General features: G+C 51.1%; 9 protein-coding genes across 9 annotated transcripts; 6 read left to right on the top strand and 3 right to left on the bottom strand.

Annotated features, from left to right (window-relative positions):
* Positions 1-40: 40 nt before the first annotated feature.
* Positions 41-1894, top strand: VE01_00744 (uncharacterized protein; the record flags this gene model as incomplete). The annotated part of the gene is made up of 2 exons (XM_018270272.1): positions 41-1785; positions 1888-1894. The coding sequence occupies 2 exons, from the start codon at positions 41-43 to the stop codon at positions 1892-1894; spliced, it is 1752 nt and encodes a 583-aa protein (XP_018134853.1).
* Positions 1895-1904: 10 nt separating this feature from the next.
* VE01_00743 (uncharacterized protein) lies at positions 1905-4700 on the bottom strand. Its single transcript, XM_018270271.2, has 3 exons — positions 3800-4700; positions 3269-3746; positions 1905-3218 (listed from the first exon to the last, which is right to left on the bottom strand). Exons 1-3 carry the CDS (start codon positions 4293-4295, stop codon positions 2168-2170), a joined length of 2025 nt encoding a protein of 674 aa, XP_018134909.2. The 5' UTR covers positions 4296-4700; the 3' UTR covers positions 1905-2167.
* A 595-nt stretch (positions 4701-5295) lies between these two features.
* Positions 5296-7130, top strand: VE01_00742 (uncharacterized protein). Its single transcript, XM_018270270.2, has 2 exons — positions 5296-5870; positions 5918-7130. Exons 1-2 carry the CDS (start codon positions 5667-5669, stop codon positions 7070-7072), a joined length of 1359 nt encoding a protein of 452 aa, XP_018134855.1. The 5' UTR covers positions 5296-5666; the 3' UTR covers positions 7073-7130.
* A 949-nt stretch (positions 7131-8079) lies between these two features.
* Positions 8080-10349, bottom strand: VE01_00741 (uncharacterized protein). Its single transcript, XM_018270269.2, has 3 exons — positions 9826-10349; positions 9454-9774; positions 8080-9399 (listed from the first exon to the last, which is right to left on the bottom strand). The coding sequence occupies exons 1-3, from the start codon at positions 10009-10011 to the stop codon at positions 8338-8340; spliced, it is 1569 nt and encodes a 522-aa protein (XP_018134857.1). The 5' UTR covers positions 10012-10349; the 3' UTR covers positions 8080-8337.
* A 900-nt stretch (positions 10350-11249) lies between these two features.
* On the top strand, positions 11250-11600 carry VE01_00740 (uncharacterized protein; the record flags this gene model as incomplete). Its single annotated transcript, XM_018270268.1, has 1 exon — positions 11250-11600. One exon carries the CDS (start codon positions 11250-11252, stop codon positions 11598-11600), a length of 351 nt encoding a protein of 116 aa, XP_018134856.1.
* Positions 11601-12161: 561 nt separating this feature from the next.
* On the bottom strand, positions 12162-14029 carry VE01_00739 (uncharacterized protein). Its single transcript, XM_018270267.2, has 2 exons — positions 13824-14029; positions 12162-13771 (listed from the first exon to the last, which is right to left on the bottom strand). The coding sequence occupies exon 2, from the start codon at positions 13533-13535 to the stop codon at positions 12270-12272; it is 1266 nt and encodes a 421-aa protein (XP_018134647.1). The 5' UTR covers positions 13536-13771; positions 13824-14029; the 3' UTR covers positions 12162-12269.
* A 495-nt stretch (positions 14030-14524) lies between these two features.
* Positions 14525-15808, top strand: VE01_00738 (uncharacterized protein). Its single transcript, XM_018270266.2, has 2 exons — positions 14525-15007; positions 15076-15808. Exons 1-2 carry the CDS (start codon positions 14554-14556, stop codon positions 15342-15344), a joined length of 723 nt encoding a protein of 240 aa, XP_018134648.1. The 5' UTR covers positions 14525-14553; the 3' UTR covers positions 15345-15808.
* A 139-nt stretch (positions 15809-15947) lies between these two features.
* On the top strand, positions 15948-16647 carry VE01_00737 (uncharacterized protein; the record flags this gene model as incomplete). The annotated part of the gene is made up of 2 exons (XM_018270265.2): positions 15948-16053; positions 16106-16647. The coding sequence occupies 2 exons, from the start codon at positions 15948-15950 to the stop codon at positions 16288-16290; spliced, it is 291 nt and encodes a 96-aa protein (XP_018134643.1). The 3' UTR covers positions 16291-16647.
* Positions 16648-17374: 727 nt separating this feature from the next.
* Positions 17375-18201, top strand: VE01_00736 (uncharacterized protein; the record flags this gene model as incomplete). The annotated part of the gene is made up of 3 exons (XM_018270264.1): positions 17375-17722; positions 17773-17964; positions 18076-18201. The coding sequence occupies 3 exons, from the start codon at positions 17375-17377 to the stop codon at positions 18199-18201; spliced, it is 666 nt and encodes a 221-aa protein (XP_018134644.1).
* Between the last annotated feature and the right edge of the window lie 1514 nt (positions 18202-19715).

Below are 19715 nucleotides of genomic sequence, written 5' to 3'. Positions count from 1 at the left end.
AACTTAATCTTCCTATTATCACAATTTTACTATTGCCACAATGAAAATTATTCTTTCAGCTCTCGTTGCCTTCCTTTACGCCATGCCCATTTTCGGCCAGCAGTACTCCAACCCCGTACTCTGGGAAGACCTCGCCGACCTCGACATCTTCCGCGTCGACGATGTCTACTACTACTCCGCATCCACGATGCACTACTCCCCCGGCGCCCCAATCCTGCGCTCCTACGACCTAGTAAACTGGGAGTTCATCGGCCACTCCGTTCCCACCCTCGACTGGGGAACCAAATACAACTTAGTGAGCGGCCAAAGCGCCTACGTGAAGGGCATCTACGCCTCAACAATGCGATACCACCCAACAAGAAAACTCTACTACTGGATCGGCTGCATCGAGTACGCAGCAACCTACGTCTACACATCCCCCTCCATCACCGGCCCATGGACAAAGGCAGCTTCAATCTCAACATGCTACTACGACGCGGGTCTCCTCATCGACGACGACGGCACCATGTACGTAGCCTACGGCAACACCCAACTCAGCGTCGCCCAGCTCTCCGCCGACGGACTCAGCCAGGCTAAAACACAAGTCGTGTACAACACGCCCTCAAGCATCGGCACTCTAGAAGGCTCACGCATGTACAAGATCAACGGAGCGTATTACATCTTCGTCACCAGGCCCGCAAACGGACAATACGTCTTGCGCTCCACCAGCGGCCCCTTCGGACCCTACACAGTCAAGGAGCTGCTCTTAAACATCGGCACTCCCGTCTCAGGATCAGGAGTTCCTCACCAGGGTGGTTTAATCCAGACCCCCAGCGGCGCCTGGCACTACATGGCTTTTATTGACAACTACCCCGGCGGCCGTACTCCCGTCCTCGCCCCCATAACCTGGGGCACCGACGGCTTCCCAGCCATAACCAAAGTCAACGGCGGCTGGGGCGCATCCTACCCCCTCCCCCTGCCCGCGCACGCCCTCAAATCCCCCGCTGGCACCGACACATTTTCTGGAACGTCACTCGGCCCGGAATGGGAATGGAACCACAACCCCGACACCACCAAATTCACCGTTAACAACGGTCTAACTCTCTACACCACAACAGTGACATCCGACCTCTACGCTGCCCGCAACACCCTCACCCACCGCATCCTCGGCCCCACCTCCTCCGGCACAATTCTCCTCGACTACAGCACCACCAAAGACGGTGATCGCGCCGGCCTCGCCCTGTTGCGCGACACCAGCGCCTGGATAGGGGTGGTCAACAACGGCGGCACATTCCGCGTCTCAATGTACTCCGGGCTAACCATGACGTCCACCTGGGCGACCTCCAGTACCGGGTCCGAAGTCGCCGGTGCCACGGTATCAGGGGGTAAGATCTGGTTACGGATCTACGCAGACATCCATCCTGGGGCATCACAACAGGGGTCGTTTTACTATAGTACGGATGGCACGACGTTCACGAAGCTGGGGAGCTTGACAATGAATAATGCGTGGCAGTTCTTCATGGGGTATCGATATGCTATCTTTAACCATGCTACGAAGGCGCTGGGTGGTTATGTTAAGGTCAACTCGTTTGCTATGGATTCGCCGGGGTATACCACTTCGAGCCCTGCCCAGAGTACTCCTCCTACAAACACCAACCCTGTTTCTACGCCTACATCCAGCGGTGGTGGTACTACTACGACCATCCCTGGGGGAACAGTCGCGCAATATGGACAATGTGGGGGAATAGGTTATACAGGCGCGACGGCTTGCCAGAGCCCGTTTACTTGCAAATACTCAAATGACTGGTATTCACAGTGTTTGTAGTACACCAAGTCAGTTAAATTCCTATGTGGAATAGAAGGGATTCATTGTGCTGGAAACTAAAATAGGGTTCTGATTAATGGAAGGGCCTAGAATAATAATAGCCCTGCTTCCTGATCTACCGTATACTCCTATCGCTACCATGAATCGGATGCTGTAAACACAAACTCCTAATACTGATCCCTGGTATCGATACGCCAGCGCAGGCAATTCTAATCAAAACCAAAAACCAAAAAACGAAACTCCGCGCATAACGAATACAAACTCCCCCGTTTTGACCGTCATTATCATTATTCCCGTCGACAAACTCCCAGTAATCTCCCCAACTTAGGCACACGCCTAGACGACGGACGCACGCATCACGAATTAAACATCGCACAAGTCCCTCACATCGTCTGGAATACCGATCTTCGCCAACTCATGCGCGCCAGTCATGAACTGCATCAGCAGCCCCGCCTCCATATGCCAAATAATATGGCAATGAAACGGCCACAAGCCCTCATGATCGGCCTCGAACCTAAGCAACGCCCATCCAAATGGGCCAATTGTCAGCGTATCCCTACGGAGCGGATTCGTTGTGTTGAGGCTGCCATAGGTCTCCCAGGGGAAATAGCCCGTAGTGGCGGGCACGGGGCTCTGTGCCATGACCCAGAACTCATGACCATGGAGATGGAAGGGGTGCGCCCCATCATCTAAGCTCTGGACGAGGAAATCGACCACCCGGCCCTTCGGGACTGAGACGACGAGTTGGTTGTCTGAGAAGCCTGAGCTGACTCCATCTGCCGAAAACAGGTGAGCAGTGGAAGCGTTGTTGATTCCGTCGACGGCTTGGTTGATGGTTGGGATGTTAGCGGTCGTCCAGGTGGTATCGTTGAAGAAGGCGCGGTCAAGAGCGTACGCGCCAATCTGGAAGGAGGCCATGAAGTAATAGAGGACGTCAGCAGGAGGCGCGGAAACCACCTCGGTCGGTATGAGGAGGGTGCTGTTGAAGTCCTGACAAACAGTAGCCTCGCTCGGGTCCCAGTCGACGCTTGTGGGGGTATCAGTCGTCTCGGTGTACGAGAGAACGGCGAGGGCGAGGGAGTCGAGGACGGGGTTGGGCTGGGCGAAGCAGGTTGTTATCATGTCTGCACGGATGAAGTAGTTCGCCTCAGGCTGGTTGGCGTGTACGATGACTGAGTAGCGCTGCGCGATGTTGATCGATATGCGGTGGGTCTCAACGGGCTCAACTAATGTGGCGTCTGCCTCAATGACGGTTATGGTGTGGTTATCCACGGAGAAATAGAATCCAGCAAATGCCCCGACGTTGATGAGTCGGTAGCGGTAACTCGAGCCCTTGGTGACCCCGAAGACTGCTCTCGTCGAGTTGCCCTCACACGTGCGGTTGCTGGATGCGTCATATTTGGAGCAGTCGAATCTGCTGGTGTAAGTCTTCGTCATTTTCAGGGACTAAAGCGGCAAACTCACATATTCGTTCCCTGTATCAATGCATTATCTGGAGTTGGCTCCTTGTTCTCATTTCCTGAAGCGAGGTATGCTGGCAGAAGATCTTTGCTCATGTCATGATACCAATCTTGGAGCATTATCACCTCATCGTGGTCGTAAAGCTTGCGTACTTCCGCCTCTTCTGGGGCATGGATGATGAGTGGCCCAACCATGCCATCAGTATATTGAGTTGAGTAGTGGGAATGATACCAGTACGAGCCGTATTGACCGTCAATCAAGAAATCATACGTGAAGCTACGTCCTGGTGGGATAGGGCACTGTGATATGCCTGATGTGCCATCCATCCAGTTGGAGCCATACTGGAACATGCCGTGCCAGTGGATAGAGGTGGGCTCACTGAGCTCGTTCGTGACGTGCACCTTGATCCGATCTCCCATGTTCGCACGGATCATTGGACCAGGAAACTTCCCATTGATGGTGATCATCTTGCGGAGAACACCTGCAGATGTTAGTAACTCATGTGGTGAGTGAGCACAGAGAAGATTGACATACCATCAGGAGCAGCCTGAATCTCTTCCACAGTGAAGTTATACACACGGGTAGTAGGAGGAGCATAGATATCCCAATCCATGCTCAGGTGATACTCTTCATCAGGAAGACGCCATGGCGGCAAATCCGTCGGGATGTCCGGGCGGGGACCTTCAACCACACAGGGACAAGCCGAACACGGGCAATCGGGGCCAGTGACCGGAGATGAGAAACCCCGGGCCGGCTTGTGCAGACCCAACCCGAGGCCCAAGCCGAGTCCAAGACCGAGAACAACAAACAAGACAACGCTCAAAACAGCCCAAAAGAAGACATGGCAACGTCTCGCGGGAGGTGGAGGCGGAGGCGGCAGCTGGTCATTGTAGAAGGTATCCTTGGGATTAACGGCACCCGTCATCTCGGGAGGCGCCATAGTTGCCGGAGCTGGAGACATCTTGGCTTGCTGGTTTTGCTCGGCGGCTGTTATGGCTGCTCTGTCTATCATGTCCACGAGATCGACCATGAAATCGAAGGGGCGCAGCTAGACCATCCAAGTGGAAGGCCAAGGCTCGGCGCCAGAGCACGAGGGTAATAAGATAACACGCTCCAGCAGAAACTAGAGTCGAAGCTAGAAGGAAAAAAGAAAAGATGCAAAGAAGCACTACTCGTATTATTGATACCAGGGGACAGTCAGAGCGTAGAACGCAGAAGCATGCAAGTAAAGCGAATACCCTGGACGGATGTAACGTTGGAAGAAGAGGGGGAAGGTCAAGAGAATGGCAGGGATAGAAAACGAAAGAGAGGGAGCGGCAGCCGCACGTGGAACGGATCAAACGGGAAGGAGCGGCTGAGGGTTTGGAGAAGATGCAAGGGGCGGTCCGTGGCAGGAGCGATGAAGGTCAGTTTTGTCCATTGCGCCTTCCCCTTCGTGCAGAAACCTCACAGGGGGTTGACGAGGTTGACAAGGTTGATGGAGGTTGTTGTGATTAGTCAGCTGTAAATGGGGGGCAAGCCACGACGATCGCCAAGGAGAGACAAGCACCAAGACAAGACGGGAAACCAAAGATTGGATAGAATGCCCAGAATGCCCAGGACGCCCAGAGCTCGGCGAGGCTTGTTTTGCGAAGAGTGTCTTGTTTCGGACATTACTTCGGATATTACTGTCCAAAATACAGAATGTGCAGTATATCACGGTCGCATTATTTACACCGTACTCTGATATAGTTGTACAAAAAAAAAAGGCGTACGAGTAAGCACTCCTCGTACTCACCGAGAGAACAGTTACTCCAGTTACTCATGCTATAACAAACAGGTCACAGTGTCTGACAATAACCAATCCTTGGTCGGGGATTGGACATGTGCCTGAATAACTGTCCCGTTCCTATCAACGGGCCGCGCTAAGCCTAGACATTAGAGACTTTAGTGTGACAGGGGCAAAAGTGGGGGAACATCGGGGAAGCCTCGGACAAGTCAACCTTGGGGATTGTTTGCTGTCTCGGTGTCTCTCTCTCTTCTCCAAATTCCCCAATGGGATCGTCGCCATGCGTTTTTCGTCATCGTTCACTCTGCCCTAAGGCTTCCCTACTTCTTCTCTAACACCATGCTTTTCCAATACTAAACTATCATTAGCATCACATGCAAGGATTAAGTCTCACCTACCCACGCTTTCACAGTACACTACTGTCGTTTCCTGCAGCTGCATTTCCAAACTTCGCCCCGGTCCCCTGCCTTCTGATTTTTGTGCCACGAGCTCCAACGCGCTACTAAGCCCTACTCCTCTCCTCATATAAAGATCGGCGCCCAGCATCCTCTGTGTCGCCTGTCCCTCTTCCTTCACTCCTCACAGCCAGCCCTTCCCCGAACCTCAATCGAAGACCCCTCACTTCCATTGACCATGTTCTTCTCTGCTGCCCTCGCCCTTGCTGGCGCCAATGTGGCTCTGGCTGCTTCTTCGGCCAGTCGCCCTGCTGAGTCCACCATCGAGCCAGCGGCTACTGCCATCTCTGCTCTCGCCGCGGCCGCAACGCCTGTTGTCCTCACCTCTGATGTGAAGGGTAAGGGCTTCGACCGTATCGTTCAGATCTGGCTCGAGAACACTGTGAGTTATCCTGCCTTCCTTTAACAGCACCTCACTGACATCACTAGGACTATGCTCTCGCGGCCAACGACCCAAGCATGAAGGAGCTTGCCAAGCAGGCCATCACCCTGACCAACTACCACGCCGTGACCCACCCCTCCGAGCCCAACTACGCTGCTGTCATCGGCGGAGACCATTTCGGAATGGATAATGACGACTTCCTGACGTTCCCAAAGAACGTGTCCACCGTCATCGACCTCCTCGACACCAAGGGCATCTCCTTCGGCACCTACCAGGAGCACCTCCCCTACACCGGTTTCCTCGGCTTCAACTACTCCAACCAAGCCAACTTCGCCAACGACTACGTCCGCAAGCACAACCCCCTCGCGCTCTACGAGTCCGTCACCGCCAACTCCACCCGCCTCGGCACGATCAAGAGCTTCGTCGACTTCGAGACCGAGCTCAAGAACAAGAAGCTCCCCCAGTGGTCTTTCATCACCCCCAACATGACCAACGACGGACACGACACCACCATCACCTACGCCTCCACCTGGTCCAAGACCTTCCTCACCCCCCTCCTCGCAAACGAGTACTTCATGAACAACACCCTCATCATCCTCTCCTTCGACGAGGTAGACACCTACACCACCCCCAACAAAGTCTTCACCCTCCTCCTTGGTGGCGCCGTTCCCAAGTCCCTCCACGGCACCACAGATAACACTTTCTACAACCACTTCTCCACCATCTCCTCCGTGTCCGCTAACTGGGACCTCCCCTCCCTCGGCCGCTGGGACTGCGGCGCCAACGTCCTCCAGACCGTCGCAAACATCACCGGGTACCAGAACGTCGTCGTCGATACCGAGGGGCTGTACTTCAACTCCTCCTACCCCGGCCCTATGTCCGATGACCTCTACGACCCAACCTGGCCCGTCCCAAACACCGATGCCAAGTGCGCGAACGGCCTCGGTGTTTTGGCCTCGGTGAAGAAGACATGGGGTGCTAGCAAGTCTACTTACAACTACACCGCGGTGTACAACTATGATGCTGTTAGTGGAAACAATGTTAATGGCAAGGCGGTGCCCCAGGGGGGGTCGGTTAATGGTACGGCGAAGAGCACGGGCACGGCGGGAGCGCCGAAAGCTACGTCGACTGGTGGTGCGGCTGTGAATGCTGCGACTATGGTGCCTGTTCTGGCTGGGTTTGTGATGGCAGCGATGTTGTAGAAGATTTTAGTAGGATATAATAACTCAGATATAGTAACCTAGACGTAGTAACTTTGACGCAGTGATTCAGATGGTGCAGCTTGAACACAGTGACTGATGGTGTAGCTTGGATGCAGTAACCTAACCATGATAACTCAAGAATGGAAGCTCAAGCATAATAACCCATGTATAAAGCTGGACGTATTAGCAGCGTTATCGTACACCGTTACTGTACAAGGGATCAGACAGAAGATGTTAATGAGATGCATCACTTGTTTGCCAGACTAGTCAAAACGACTGGAGAGTCAGATACATCCACTTATGGTACGCTATAGTTGCTATCTGTCCCATTAACAGTCCTTAATTCCTTAGCAGAAATAAAAGCGATGAATCTCCGATTGAGGTACAACCAAATGTACCCGACAGACTTCCAGCCCGAAGGACTCGCGCCCGTTTCCAATGAGAGCATACTCATTGACGAGAGCGGGTTCTGTTTGGACAAGTACATACAAGGCAGCACAGGTATGCCCCCCTCGTGGTATTGTTAGGCTCATTTGCTGACTATTCAGTATCCACGTTTCCGTGGTGTACCCAACACACACTACCAAAGAAGTTACACCGGGTGGAAGCAATAGTCTACGGCCTTCCATGGAGTTTAATTGAAAGACGGAGACGCTAGATTGCAAGTGATGGGACTTACCTATGTTCTAATGAGTGCACTTCCGATAGTTGCTAGTAGCAAGCTGTGCTTTGCATTTTTAATCGCATGTTTCACTGTTACAACTGATGAGAGACGCAGAGTCTGTATGGGGCGTTCACACACCGTTATTCTTCGCTCCTAAAGCCTAGTGTACCCATAGATAAATCTAGATACCTTTCTTAAAAATCATTGTTTGTTTTTAATTACTCGTTATTAATTATTATAATGCGTTGTATATTTGCTACTGGCGGGTTGGTGGTACGACAGGAATAAATGTGTGTTGAATATATCCACCATATATCGCAAATTAGCAAATCGTCCCCCCACCCCATTTTAAAGTATAACCCACCTCTATTCTGAGCAAAACGTCTTCTTATGATACTCTCTCTTACCCTCCATGGTGCTATCCTTTGTCTCGGTGGTCACCCTTTCACATCTCCCGAGTTTGCAAATTGCGTGGTCATGGATAGGTGAGTCACATGACATATCTTCATTTCTCATATTTCGCCGTTATAATCTATACCCCCTATACAGAAATGACCACGCCCTGTCCTTTTATCAAGTGTAACCTTGTATGTATACCTTCCTACATGACTGTAGTTCCACATCCACCGACCAGCTTCTTCGGCACCCCAGTCGCGCGGGTAAAGTCCCGGTACCCCCCTCTCCTCACCAGCGGCTCCTCCAAGATAGCCGTGCTCTTTGCCAACACCGCAACCATATGCGCAATAGCCCTTGTGTTAATCAAGAAGGCCGTGCCATCGCAGTTAGCCACGGTATCGCCCGCAGCGTGGTAGTTGGGGTCGTAAGCCTTCCCAGCCTCCCCGCCGAACATCGCAGCCTCCTCGACCGTCTTCAGTCCCTCAGCTCCAGTGAAAAGACCAGCACACGCGATTCCCGCATCTAAGAACGGTCCGTAGTCCGAGCGGCCGTTGAAATCGGAGGGGACGGAGTCAACCTTCTCGATATCCCGGAAATAGTCGATGAAGAGATGTTCGGCCTGCGCCGACCCCGCTGGGCCCGTAACGTTGAAAGCAGATCCATCGCCATCGTAGATTCCAATGATGTAGTTAGGGCTAGCTATCATATCAAAGTTTCCGTATATTTTTATCTTGTCGAGCTCGGATTGAGGTTGTGCGTTGACGTAGGCATGGGCGCCGAGGAGACCCTCCTCCTCTGCCGCCCACCACGAGAAGCGGACGGCGTTGTTGATCTTGAACTTAGTCAAGTGCAGGGCTACTTCAAGGATACCAATGCCGCCAGATCCATTGTCGTTGATTCCTGGACCCGCGGTGACGGAGTCGGAGTGGCCGCCGACGTGGATCACGTTATTATGGTCACCAGTGAGAGTCTCGGCGATAACGTTGTATGTAATGACAGTTTGCTGCTCGACAACGAGATTGGCAGTTTGGGCATTGCCTGCTGCAATGGCGGCAAGAAACTCTAAGCCCTGGGCTTTGGAAATGCCGACGGTAGGGGGGTAGTCCCCCTCCTCGCCGAGGGTGCCTTGCACAACACCATCCACGTTATTGTAGACGACCACGCCGACGGCACCAGCGGCTTTAGCTAGGAGAGCCTTTGATCCGAAGGTGCAAGTGCCGCGGGAGAGGAGGGCAATTTTTCCAGAGACTTCAGCTGGGAAGTCGGACTATTTTTCGTTAGCTAGGATTAAGGGGGTCATTGATGGTAGGCGGGAACTTACAGCTTCGCATGCAACGTTTGCCACAGGGACGAGCTCTGCGACTGGGTGGCCGGCGCCGGTGAATGACATAGTTGCCGACTCGATCAGGGCGTCGTTGACGGTAAGATTACCGTTAGCAGTAACGACGGGGAAGGGCTGGATGTAGACGCTGTAGTAATCGTCTAGCTTCTTGATGGTGTCGTAGTACCAATTGACCGTAGCATTGTGACCGGGCGATCCGATGACACGAGTGATTGGGGTACCACTCAGGGCAGCGAATTCTTGGAGCGTCTGGGCTTTATCCATGAGGGCCTTCTCCTTGATTAAGCCGCGGAGGGCTTTCTAGGTGCTTGTTAGATACTGTGCAGCGCAATTGGATGAGACAGCACATACCGAGTTTACCATTGGCCCTTTGCCGTGACCATGGCCATTCCCGTTACCATTGCCATTGCCATTTCCGTTGCCATTCCCGTTGCCATTTCCATTACCGTTACCGTTATTACCTGCGCCGCTCGGTGGTGCAGCGGCTACGGCGTTCAGGACCGCGAAAAGCGCGATAAGGGATGCAGTGACCTTCATGATGAGAACTGAGCGAATATTGGGGAACACAGCTAAAGTATCCTACGGAAAAAATATATCTCGTGCAGCTTCAATGAGCTTTATATAGCTCCCCAACCTGCAGTGCGCTGTCGCGCAAGCAATCACCGCAGATAACGAGCTGCAGAAACCCGCCTTCTTCCAACCTGTCAGACCTAACAATTACCCTGCCAACCCCGCATCCGGCAGCCCTGATCATGCTTGCACCCCGCCGATCACGAGGGCATGCGTGCGCGCTGTCTAACATGGTCCTGCCTATTGCGCCCATGCCGTGGCGCCGATAGCAGGTTCCGCTCGGCGAGAGCACTGCTTTGAGAAGGTCCAAGCCTTTCCAAGACTTTTCCAAGGATGGCGACAGCGGGGCTGACGGGCAATGGGTACGTCGCCCGTGCGCAGGGACGGCGGCTCGGTGTGGCGGGGGCTTGGCGCTTCTTTTGACGCGGGCAGTGAGTGAATTGCCGAGAACCGTAGATTGTGGCGATCTTAAGAGGGAAGGAGTCAAGAAATTTTGCGATAGTTGATTAGATAGCCTGCTTGCTAGAGAAGGAGACCGAACTTACTCTATGCTCTCTCCTGAAAAGGAAAAGGAAGTGGCCTTGGCGCGTACGAACTGTTGTGATATCCCAGGATCGAGTGATCAGCGATGATCGTCATTGACCTTGGCGTTTGCCCTGGATAAGACAGTAAGCTTACCATCCAATAGGAAAAGGTATTAATTACCTTCTGTGTAAATGCATGCATCGCCGTGATTTCGCGCGAATCTAGACCCCTCTATTGTTATATCAGAGTGGCCTGGCTTTTGTTGTGTTATGGCCCAAAGCACCTGCATTCCACATCGTGTCTCTGAGACATAGCAGGGTTCTCACTTCACGGCAGAGTCTTCTAATATTATTGGGATCCACGAGGTGGAGGGTGACATGTGTGGGGCAATTTAGACGCCGTAGCATTACTCCTGAGCATTAGCCTCATGTTTATCAAATACAACAAGCATCTATTCGGCAATTTAACTCTACATCATTACTACTAAGCGCTACTGTCGTGTTTGGCAAATACGACAAGCATCTGTAGAGAAATTTAGGTTCTATTGCATTTCTACTAAGCCCTTATCACGTTTGGCATAGTACAGGATATGATCACCCCTTTGAAATATCTGTACGAGAAACATTCATTTCTTAATTGTGGTGCGCCAGAAGATACACGTCATCCACAAAGCTAAATCAATGACTGGGATACCACAGAAGTCTCGCCTTTGCGCCTTCAGAACCCTGGAACTATGCATGGAGTTCTACGAAGCATACGACGGATGTTGTCAACTATTGCAGGGAGACAGCCCAGATGCCGACCTTATGGCATACATGGCTAAGGAGGGGTTTAGCCCAGCAGTTGGAGTCACGGATAAAAGCCGCTTTCACTCGATGATGTCGAAGCAACTAGACATCAACAGCAAAACCCTCCTAAAGAAGGTCCTCAGTGGATTCTTTCTCTACCACCTAGTGTCATCATTTGGCATAGGAGTGTTACTGTTGCTCCTAGACAATGCTCTACGACTGTACGTTTATGCCCATGCTTAAGAATATATATGGCTATGAAGAACAAGATGTCTGTTATAGCTAGAAGGTAGAAATTCCAAAGGGTTGTACTAAGGACGTGCTACATCTCGTTAGTAGAGACTTCCCGGAATTGGTCGACATCTGCTAGGGATTAGAGTTTACGTTAGCGACTAGGTTAAAGGCGTTAAACTTATATAGAAGGTCTATGGTTTTAGCATACTATGCCCTTAGGTTTAGAAGATTAGTTTCGTAGGCTTTAGGTTAGCAGTAGTTAGAGACCACTTACAGGTTCTCTAAAGCCTCTTTCCCTTTCTTTCCTCCCTAGGGGTAAATGGGAATCATTTCATCGCCCGACGGAAGGTTTCCAGGAATGAGTGTGTGGAATATGTTGGGAAATATGAGAATTGTGCCGCACCGCTGAATCTGCCATGGGATTTCCAAGCAATTACCCAACTATTACAGTACAAATGGGGCTTTCCCACACAGCAGAATAGTCAGTCGAGTTAATTCCAACCATTATCCCCAACAGAATATGACATGTCGAAGAACGTGAAGGCATGAAAATCAGGAGCGGCGCTGATTAAGACATGTAAGTGAGTTGAGGTTTTTCTATTTTTAGCGGCGTTTCTGCAATCCCTAAGGGATCAAACTATATATACACTATCGTACTGTATCACCTCTGCTACCCTCTTACAATAACCCTTCAGGGAACTCTCCTCCATTCGCCGCTATATCCGCAAACATCTTGAAGATATCTGCAATCGCTTGTCCTCCATGCTCGCCCAGCATCATCTCCCCATTCTTTGACGACTGTTCTGCCACTTCTTTCGCCCTCACTACCATCGCTTCCTCGAATCCCTTCATAGGCGCTTCCAGCTTCTCCTGCCACTCTACCACACTCTCTACCTGTCCCACACCTCCCACCACATTCGACAGCTCCAGCGAATCAAGCAGCGCTTGATTGACCCCCTCTCCTCCCCAAGGCGTCATCAAATGCGCCGCATCTCCTACCAATGTGGCCCCTACCTGCGTCTCCCACCGCGAACCTGCAGGCAACATGTACAACGGCAGCACATCCACCACTGTGCCTGGGTGATCGCTCGTCTCTTCATCACACGCCGTCGAAAGAAGTTCTCGGAGCTCCGGCGCCCATTTCTCAAACCCCCCTCCTTCACCTAGTAAGACTTCCTTCGCCTCTGCGGTAGTCTTCCCCGCGATCCCAATCTCCTCAGCCCAGTTCTCGAGTGGCGTCTTCACGGCGATATATAGTCGGATCGAGTCCTGCGGGCCTCGGTGCGTCATAATCCCTCTTCCTCCCCCGAGGGCCATCGTAGTGCCGCTTCCCACCAGATCCACCAGCTGCGGGAACTTCGCCGTAGCATCCCGCAGGGTGGCATTTACGTACTGTGCTCCAGTGTAGACGGGCACAATGTCCGTCAGCATTGCCCGTACGCGCGACCACGCGCCGTCTGCACCGACTACGAAGTCGTACGTCGCCTTCCCATCCGCGCCGAGATCGAGGGTTACCTCGGTGGCGCCAGTTTCTGTCCTCGCGCTGTGCACGGATGAGACTTTATGACCCCACTTCACCGACCCCGGCGTCACAGCACCAAGAAGTAATTTCGTCAGCGCATTCCTCGCAATCTCAGGCCGCGAGGACAATTGCCCCTGGTCAGTATGAAGGGTTTCCGCGGCCGGGGAAAGGACGCGGCATTCCTCTGAGCAACCCCCAAGCTCGGCTTGGAATGCGTCCCAGAGACCGGCGGCGCGAATTATTTTCAGGCCGGAATCCTCGTGGAGATCGAGCATACCGCAGGGGGCGGCAAAGAAGGCGGGCGTGGGCTCGGCGCGGAGGTCATAAATAGTGGGGTGGATTGATTGCGCCTGCAGGAGGGCGGCGAGTGCGAGGCCGGATGGGCCAGCACCGATGATTGCTATACGAGCTGTGTAGGGCATGATGATTTGTGTGTGTGGATATTTAGGCGTGGTTAGGAGGTAGACGCGATATTATTGTCCGTCCCATAGACCTTTATATATTCCACGAGCGAAGCTCTACGGACCCTCATGCTCGGGGTCTCGGGCTCGGGGCTTCGGGCGCTACCACTGTTGCCTGGCGCTGTACGCGACCCAACACCCCAACACGCGGCATCGCGCCTGGTGAACGTCAATGACTCTTTATTATGTGTATCTGACTGTACTGTACGTAAATGGAGGATTTAGAAAAATGCGGTGCCATCTACAAACCTCACCCACTCCAGCAGTACCGTCGTGCGTACCCGGCGCCACTCACCACCTGTCAATCCAACATGTGCCAGCACCTCCAGGAGTCGAGTAAACGAGAAATGAGAAAGTCCTTGAAATTGCGAACGTGAGTATATTATTTATTGCAAATGATATGGCGACGGATGTTCAGAATGCGATAGCTCTCAACGCAAATTTTGAAATCTCAGTCTTTGTTCTCTTCGCTCACCTACTATTCTCCAAGTATAGAGCTGTTTAATCAATCTACGCAATTTTAGGTTTTTACCTATTGTTAAAAATAGTTCTTTTATCGGCTTCTTTTATATGTGAAATTATATGTAGCTACAGGTACCCCTCATTTTTGTACCAAATATTCAGTCGTATTATGGATTTTGCGCAAAATCTCATTTCTAACTATTCATGGTACTCCTATTCTACTGTACTCTATAGCACAAACCTCATGGGGCGTTGAACACTCCCCAAAATTGAGCTCGAGTGGCAGGTCTGGTGGCCTATTCATTGTGCTAACGCACCCCCCTGTTTGCTCGTATTTTTCAACCATACGCTGTACCTTAAACTTATCCCGCTTCGGTACACCGGGGCGGGCTGACTCGAAAATAAGCGGCGAGCCCAAAAGAGAATCCAGCTCAAATTGCCCAACCAAAAAATATATAAACCCCCATCTCTCATAATCTTCCATCTTCATCGATATCCTAATTACAGTTCTGAAATAATGGCAACTTCCGACCCAACAATTAAGCTCGTCCCTGTTCTCCCGGGTGACTTCCCCGCCCTGGCCCGCCTGGAAGCAGCTGTCTTTGGCGAGACCGACGTTGGTGAAGTTGGCTTCGGTCCAGACCGTAACAGCGATGCAGCCATGGATCAGCGCGCCATAATTCTAGGGGCTCCTCCCAAGCTAGGTGAAACGGTGCGGAATATGAAGCTAGTGCGAGTTGGGCCTGCCGGGGACGAGGAGATTGTCGGTTATGCGGGGTGGGTGATATGTATTGGTAGGACTGGCAGCGAGGAAGAGAAGAAGAAATTGGGAACGAGAGAGTCATGGGCGGTTCAACAGGATCCGGGACCTGAGCCATTTGGGCCGGGCGCTGATGTTAAGTTCTGCGTGGATGTGTTTGTGCGCGCGGATGAGCATATGGCAAGGGCGACAGAAGGGAAGGACTATGCAAGTGAGTTGCTACTATGATGATTGAATTGCTCGCCCATTTAAATTGGAACTAGCTAACGCTCCGAGTAGAATTGAGGATGCTTGCCGTCTTGCCTAAGTACCAGCGCATGGGGTTGGGGGCCATGATGCTCGAAGAGGGACTCCGGGAGGCGGATAAGCTAGGCTTGCAATCAATCCTCGGGGCGTCGCCATACGGGATTGGATTGTACCGGAGGCACGGGTATATCGACTTCGAAGCGATGGAGTTCAAATTGTGGGAGTATGAGAGGGGAAAGGGGATGGGCATTGCGAAGCACGTCGTGATGCACCGCCCGGCAGTGGCACATCAAGGAATTTGAGCCCTCCAATGATATCACTTTCACATACATTGTAATGAAAGGCCAAGGTCAAGATATCAAGATCAAATCTACGTGCGGCGGCGCATTTTTCTTAGTGGCTGGGAACCACTTCATCGCCGGATGGAGGATTTCAAGAACGAGTTTGTAGAATACGACAAGATGAAGTATGGAGGAGAGGCACGGAGGTTAGCAGCATCATTTGTTAGCACTTCATCCAGGAGAGCCGCAGTGTTTGTGGCAACTTTTTTGTTATTACACGTTAATATTCGCAACTATTATTTATAGTTTATTAGACAAGTGCTTGCGTTCTACAATTACCTTTGCAGCCTTCTCTCTTGCCATTTGAATATCCTTGTCTTGTGACGAGTATTTCGCCATGACTATAGGATACGAAGTTTAACTCCGCTCGCCCATGCCATTTGTCAGAAGCTTGATTCTTGTGTAGCTCAAGTTTGAAGTTTAGAAACCGTTATTTATTGAGGGTGACTCTATTCGGCCTTGACGTGAGGGACCTTCTTTCTCTTCAAGATAGTGCGGACAGGCCTGTTTTTTATAAACAGAGTTCCTAGTGTCTATTAATGCGAAAACTCACTTGATAGGACCATGGCAACTGCTCCATCCCCGCTATTACAAAAGATACCATCCCGTACCGCCCCGACCCGCTGGCCCACACAAGAAGAAGGAATGTGCGGCAGCAATGGAAGCAATGGTAAGTATATCGTTCGTGTCAAAGTGACATATTAGAAGCAGAGATATCGAAGCGGAAACAAGAAAGAAGGCGGCCGCGGGCGAAGCCGCGATGAAACGAGCCTCGGATTCCCAATACGCAAGGAAGAAAGAGTTCATGAGGAAGAAGGCGGAATACAAGAGACGGTTTCCGGCCACCAACGATGGGGTTATGAGGGCAAAGAGAAATCTCGATGCCGCGATCAAGTGGTACCAGTAGGAGATGGAGTACAAAGGGAAGGAAAGCAAAATATGGAGCGATCCTGAAGGAGATCGAAGAAAACCCAGTCGAGCTTGACGATTGGTATCAGGAGGGAGGAAAGGGCGTCCAGCAAGTAGTTGGTGGCGGCAATGGCAATTGAATGACGACGTCGTACACGAGGAGGACGAAGCCGAGCTCAAACCACGAAGGCGACGATGGAAACCATGTTCATCTCTTCGCGCTGAGGTTGCCCACAAATATTCGTATAGCTCTCTTATTCTCGTTATTTTGCGGCTGCGCCATAGCCCCCGAAGCAGATTTCGTATAAACCGATGCTATGTAGCCCGAGCGTATACGTAGTATATCTACACAGTGTATTTCGGTGCCTTGCTCTTTCGCCGTAACGAGGTCTTCGAGTCGAATGTAACGTGTTTTGAATCCATCGATAGGTGCTTCAGAAGACCTGTTGCGTTGCTACCAGCTGTGGTAGTCGAGCAGCACTCCGCGACCCTCGATACCCTTCTCCGCCATGGCTTGGATACCGTTTCGCATTGCGCGGCCACCTTTGCCATCAATGCTGTCGCCAGCACCAAGGATATCACTTGAAGCTTAGAGAAGCTATAGTAAGAAAATGAACTTAACACGCAACACAACGATGATGGGGAATTTGAGTTGAAGATGACAATACCGACGATGTAGCTGTAGAATCTGGGGGGATCCTACAAAAACTTACCAAAGTACAGCTCTCTTCAAAATTATGGATACTTGGCTTCTACGAACGTGGGGGTCAGAGGTATAGAAAGGTTACATATGAAGTGGGGATGCGGGGATCCTGGCTCAATTATTCGGGGCGATTGGCACCGAGGATCACCCGGAAACAATACGCCAAAAATAAAACTATAACATGGCCGATGATGATCATTTCGATTTAGCATATCGGGCAGATAAGATATAGTCAGGAACATGATGCCTATAATCATGTCGATGGTGGGGTGATGATATCCATGACGTCAAGAGTGCTTCCAGATGATATTGAAAAGAAAACTCCTTCCATGCCTGGCTTGAACAAACAAACCACATGTCATAGTCTTCATAATTTACAATGATCAAAGCCGAATCTTCTTCCACGTACGATACTACCCTAGGTGGAGTTCCCACCACGAAGGACCAGGTCCTCAATGCTGGTGCTGCCACAATCCAAAACTTCGCCCCAGTTAACTCAATCTGCGCACACCTGAACGCCTTCCACGTCTACGCCTCCGATACCTCCCGTAACGTCGAAGCAAATCACTACTGCGCTCATCTCAGTGCCAACGTCAGACAGTGCCTAATCTATGATTCTCCGAAGAACCCCGCAAGGTTGATTGGAGTTGAATATCTGATCACAAGGCAATTGTATGATGCGTTGACAAAAGAAGAGAAGAAGTTATGGCACAGCCATGACTATGAGGTTCGAGACCGAAAAATGGAAGCGGATAGAATGTTGGCTTACAGATCTAGGTTCGTTCAGGGATAGTCATAATGCCCAATCCATTAGTTCCCGAGGGGGTCTGGGAGATCGCGGAGACAGCTGAGATGCGCGAGGTGGTCGGTTTATACGGCAAGAATTTCCATTTCTGGCAGGTAGATCGAGGGGACGAGTTGCCGCTTGGGAAGCCAGAGCTAATGATGAGCTTTACGAAGGACGAGCAGGTGAGTCGCAACTCATCAATATTAATTAAGCACATGCGAATCTGCGGCATATTCCCCTTGCAGCGTCATCTTAAGAGGTATGACTATTACATGTGCTAATTGTCGTGCAAGGTACCATGGGATAAAGTCAAGGATCGAGATGAGCGCTTCGGAATCGACTCGACGAAGAAACGGCACGCAAGGAACGATATCCCCCCTGTGCCGCCTCATCAGGATGCAGATTCCTGTTGGAAGTAAAGCTAGTTGCGACATCGGTTGCACAATGGGTCGGTTACAACGTCAAGAACCCCTCTCTGTGTTGATAGCGGTGCACCATTAGACTAGTTCTGTAGGTAATGTTGAGGCGGTCTTAGATGTTCCGTCTCAGTATCACATGAATGACGAGAATACTACTATATCTCGACCTCCAAACCCTAGTAATTTGAAGGGACTACTCGTACTCCCCAAAGAGTTTGAGGAGGAGCTGGCTTTTACTGAGGATTGATACTAGCCCTTTAAGCCTATTTAACTTATATTTTTACTGCTATTTTATGAGTGACTTGTTAATTTATTGCAGCTCCGAGTGATTGAATGCCTATATGTTAATTATAGTTGCTATAATCACTGCTCTTAAACACAGCCCCTCTTCAGACTTTTGGGCTTCAAGAGTACCACGTAGTATCACATTACTTCTTGATAATTCTGCGGAGCATTGCCGCTCTCCTTGTCAGATGAACATATGTACTTCTCCGTGGGGTGTCTGAGGGTTTTCTCCACCTCCACGCGCTGGATCGTGGGGAAACCTTGAGTGGATCAACCTTTGACAGGCATTACCCAGTACCGTCAGCCTTCCTCAGCCTCCCCGCATTCATAAGGCAAGCTCTATTTGTCGGACGTAGAAGATTCTGTGGTGTCTGATCTTCCGCCCCGTTCCTGAGCCGGATAACCGAGGTTTGGCTGATTGGCATGTGTTCCCCGCATTACACTTGAGTAATCTTAAGGTTTTTTTGCTGTGTGGTGTCTCGTTACCCCATGGGAACTAGATAGCGTGTATAGCGTACAAAACGATATATATAGCGGGGAGTATAGTGATGCCTAAGGTCTCTAGTAGTGTTTAGTAGAGTTATGTTGGGATTGGTTGGCATAAACAAACCGATCCATGCCGTGTACAGTAGCAATGGCCGTGCATTCCGGCATTGTGGTTCGCTGGTTCGCTTCTTTCCCCATGGGGGAACAGGGGAACCCTTGCTATATGACAGGGGTTACTACACGAATTGCGGGGAATATTTCGTGGGGGGTCTGGTTTTGGACTCGCACGTATTTCCAGATCCGGTTAATCATTCGACTCCCACGCTGAATACGTGAGCTTCATACTCCACACGTGCCAGCTACACCAGTAATACTCCAGCAATACCTCAACAAATACCAATAATGCCATAACAACACCATGCTACTATGCTGCACAATGACCACGATCAACGATTGCCGCGCACATGTCCCATACCACCCTGCAAAATCCCTTCAAGTGCCTGCAAATGCCTGCAAATGCCTGCAAATGCTTAGTATTTCGTGGGAGCGGCTCAATGGAGCGCCGGTACCGCCTAAAACTTTATTGCCAATGTTGCCAACCTTCACATGTCAGACAGCTGCATTTTATTTTCATTTTAAGCCGAATTTTAACAATGCTGATCGAATTTTCCGTCGACACCAGCCCTGACTACATCGACGCATGCTGAGACACTAATCCGTATCCACCGATGAAGTGCCATTCT

Source organism: Pseudogymnoascus verrucosus (genome assembly GCF_001662655.1).
Source record: "Pseudogymnoascus verrucosus strain UAMH 10579 unplaced genomic scaffold scaffold_2, whole genome shotgun sequence".
Classification (NCBI taxonomy): Eukaryota; Fungi; Ascomycota; class Leotiomycetes; order Thelebolales; family Thelebolaceae; genus Pseudogymnoascus; species Pseudogymnoascus verrucosus.
The sequence above is the reverse complement of the archived record's forward strand: the minus strand, read 5'-3'. Positions and strand labels throughout refer to the sequence as shown.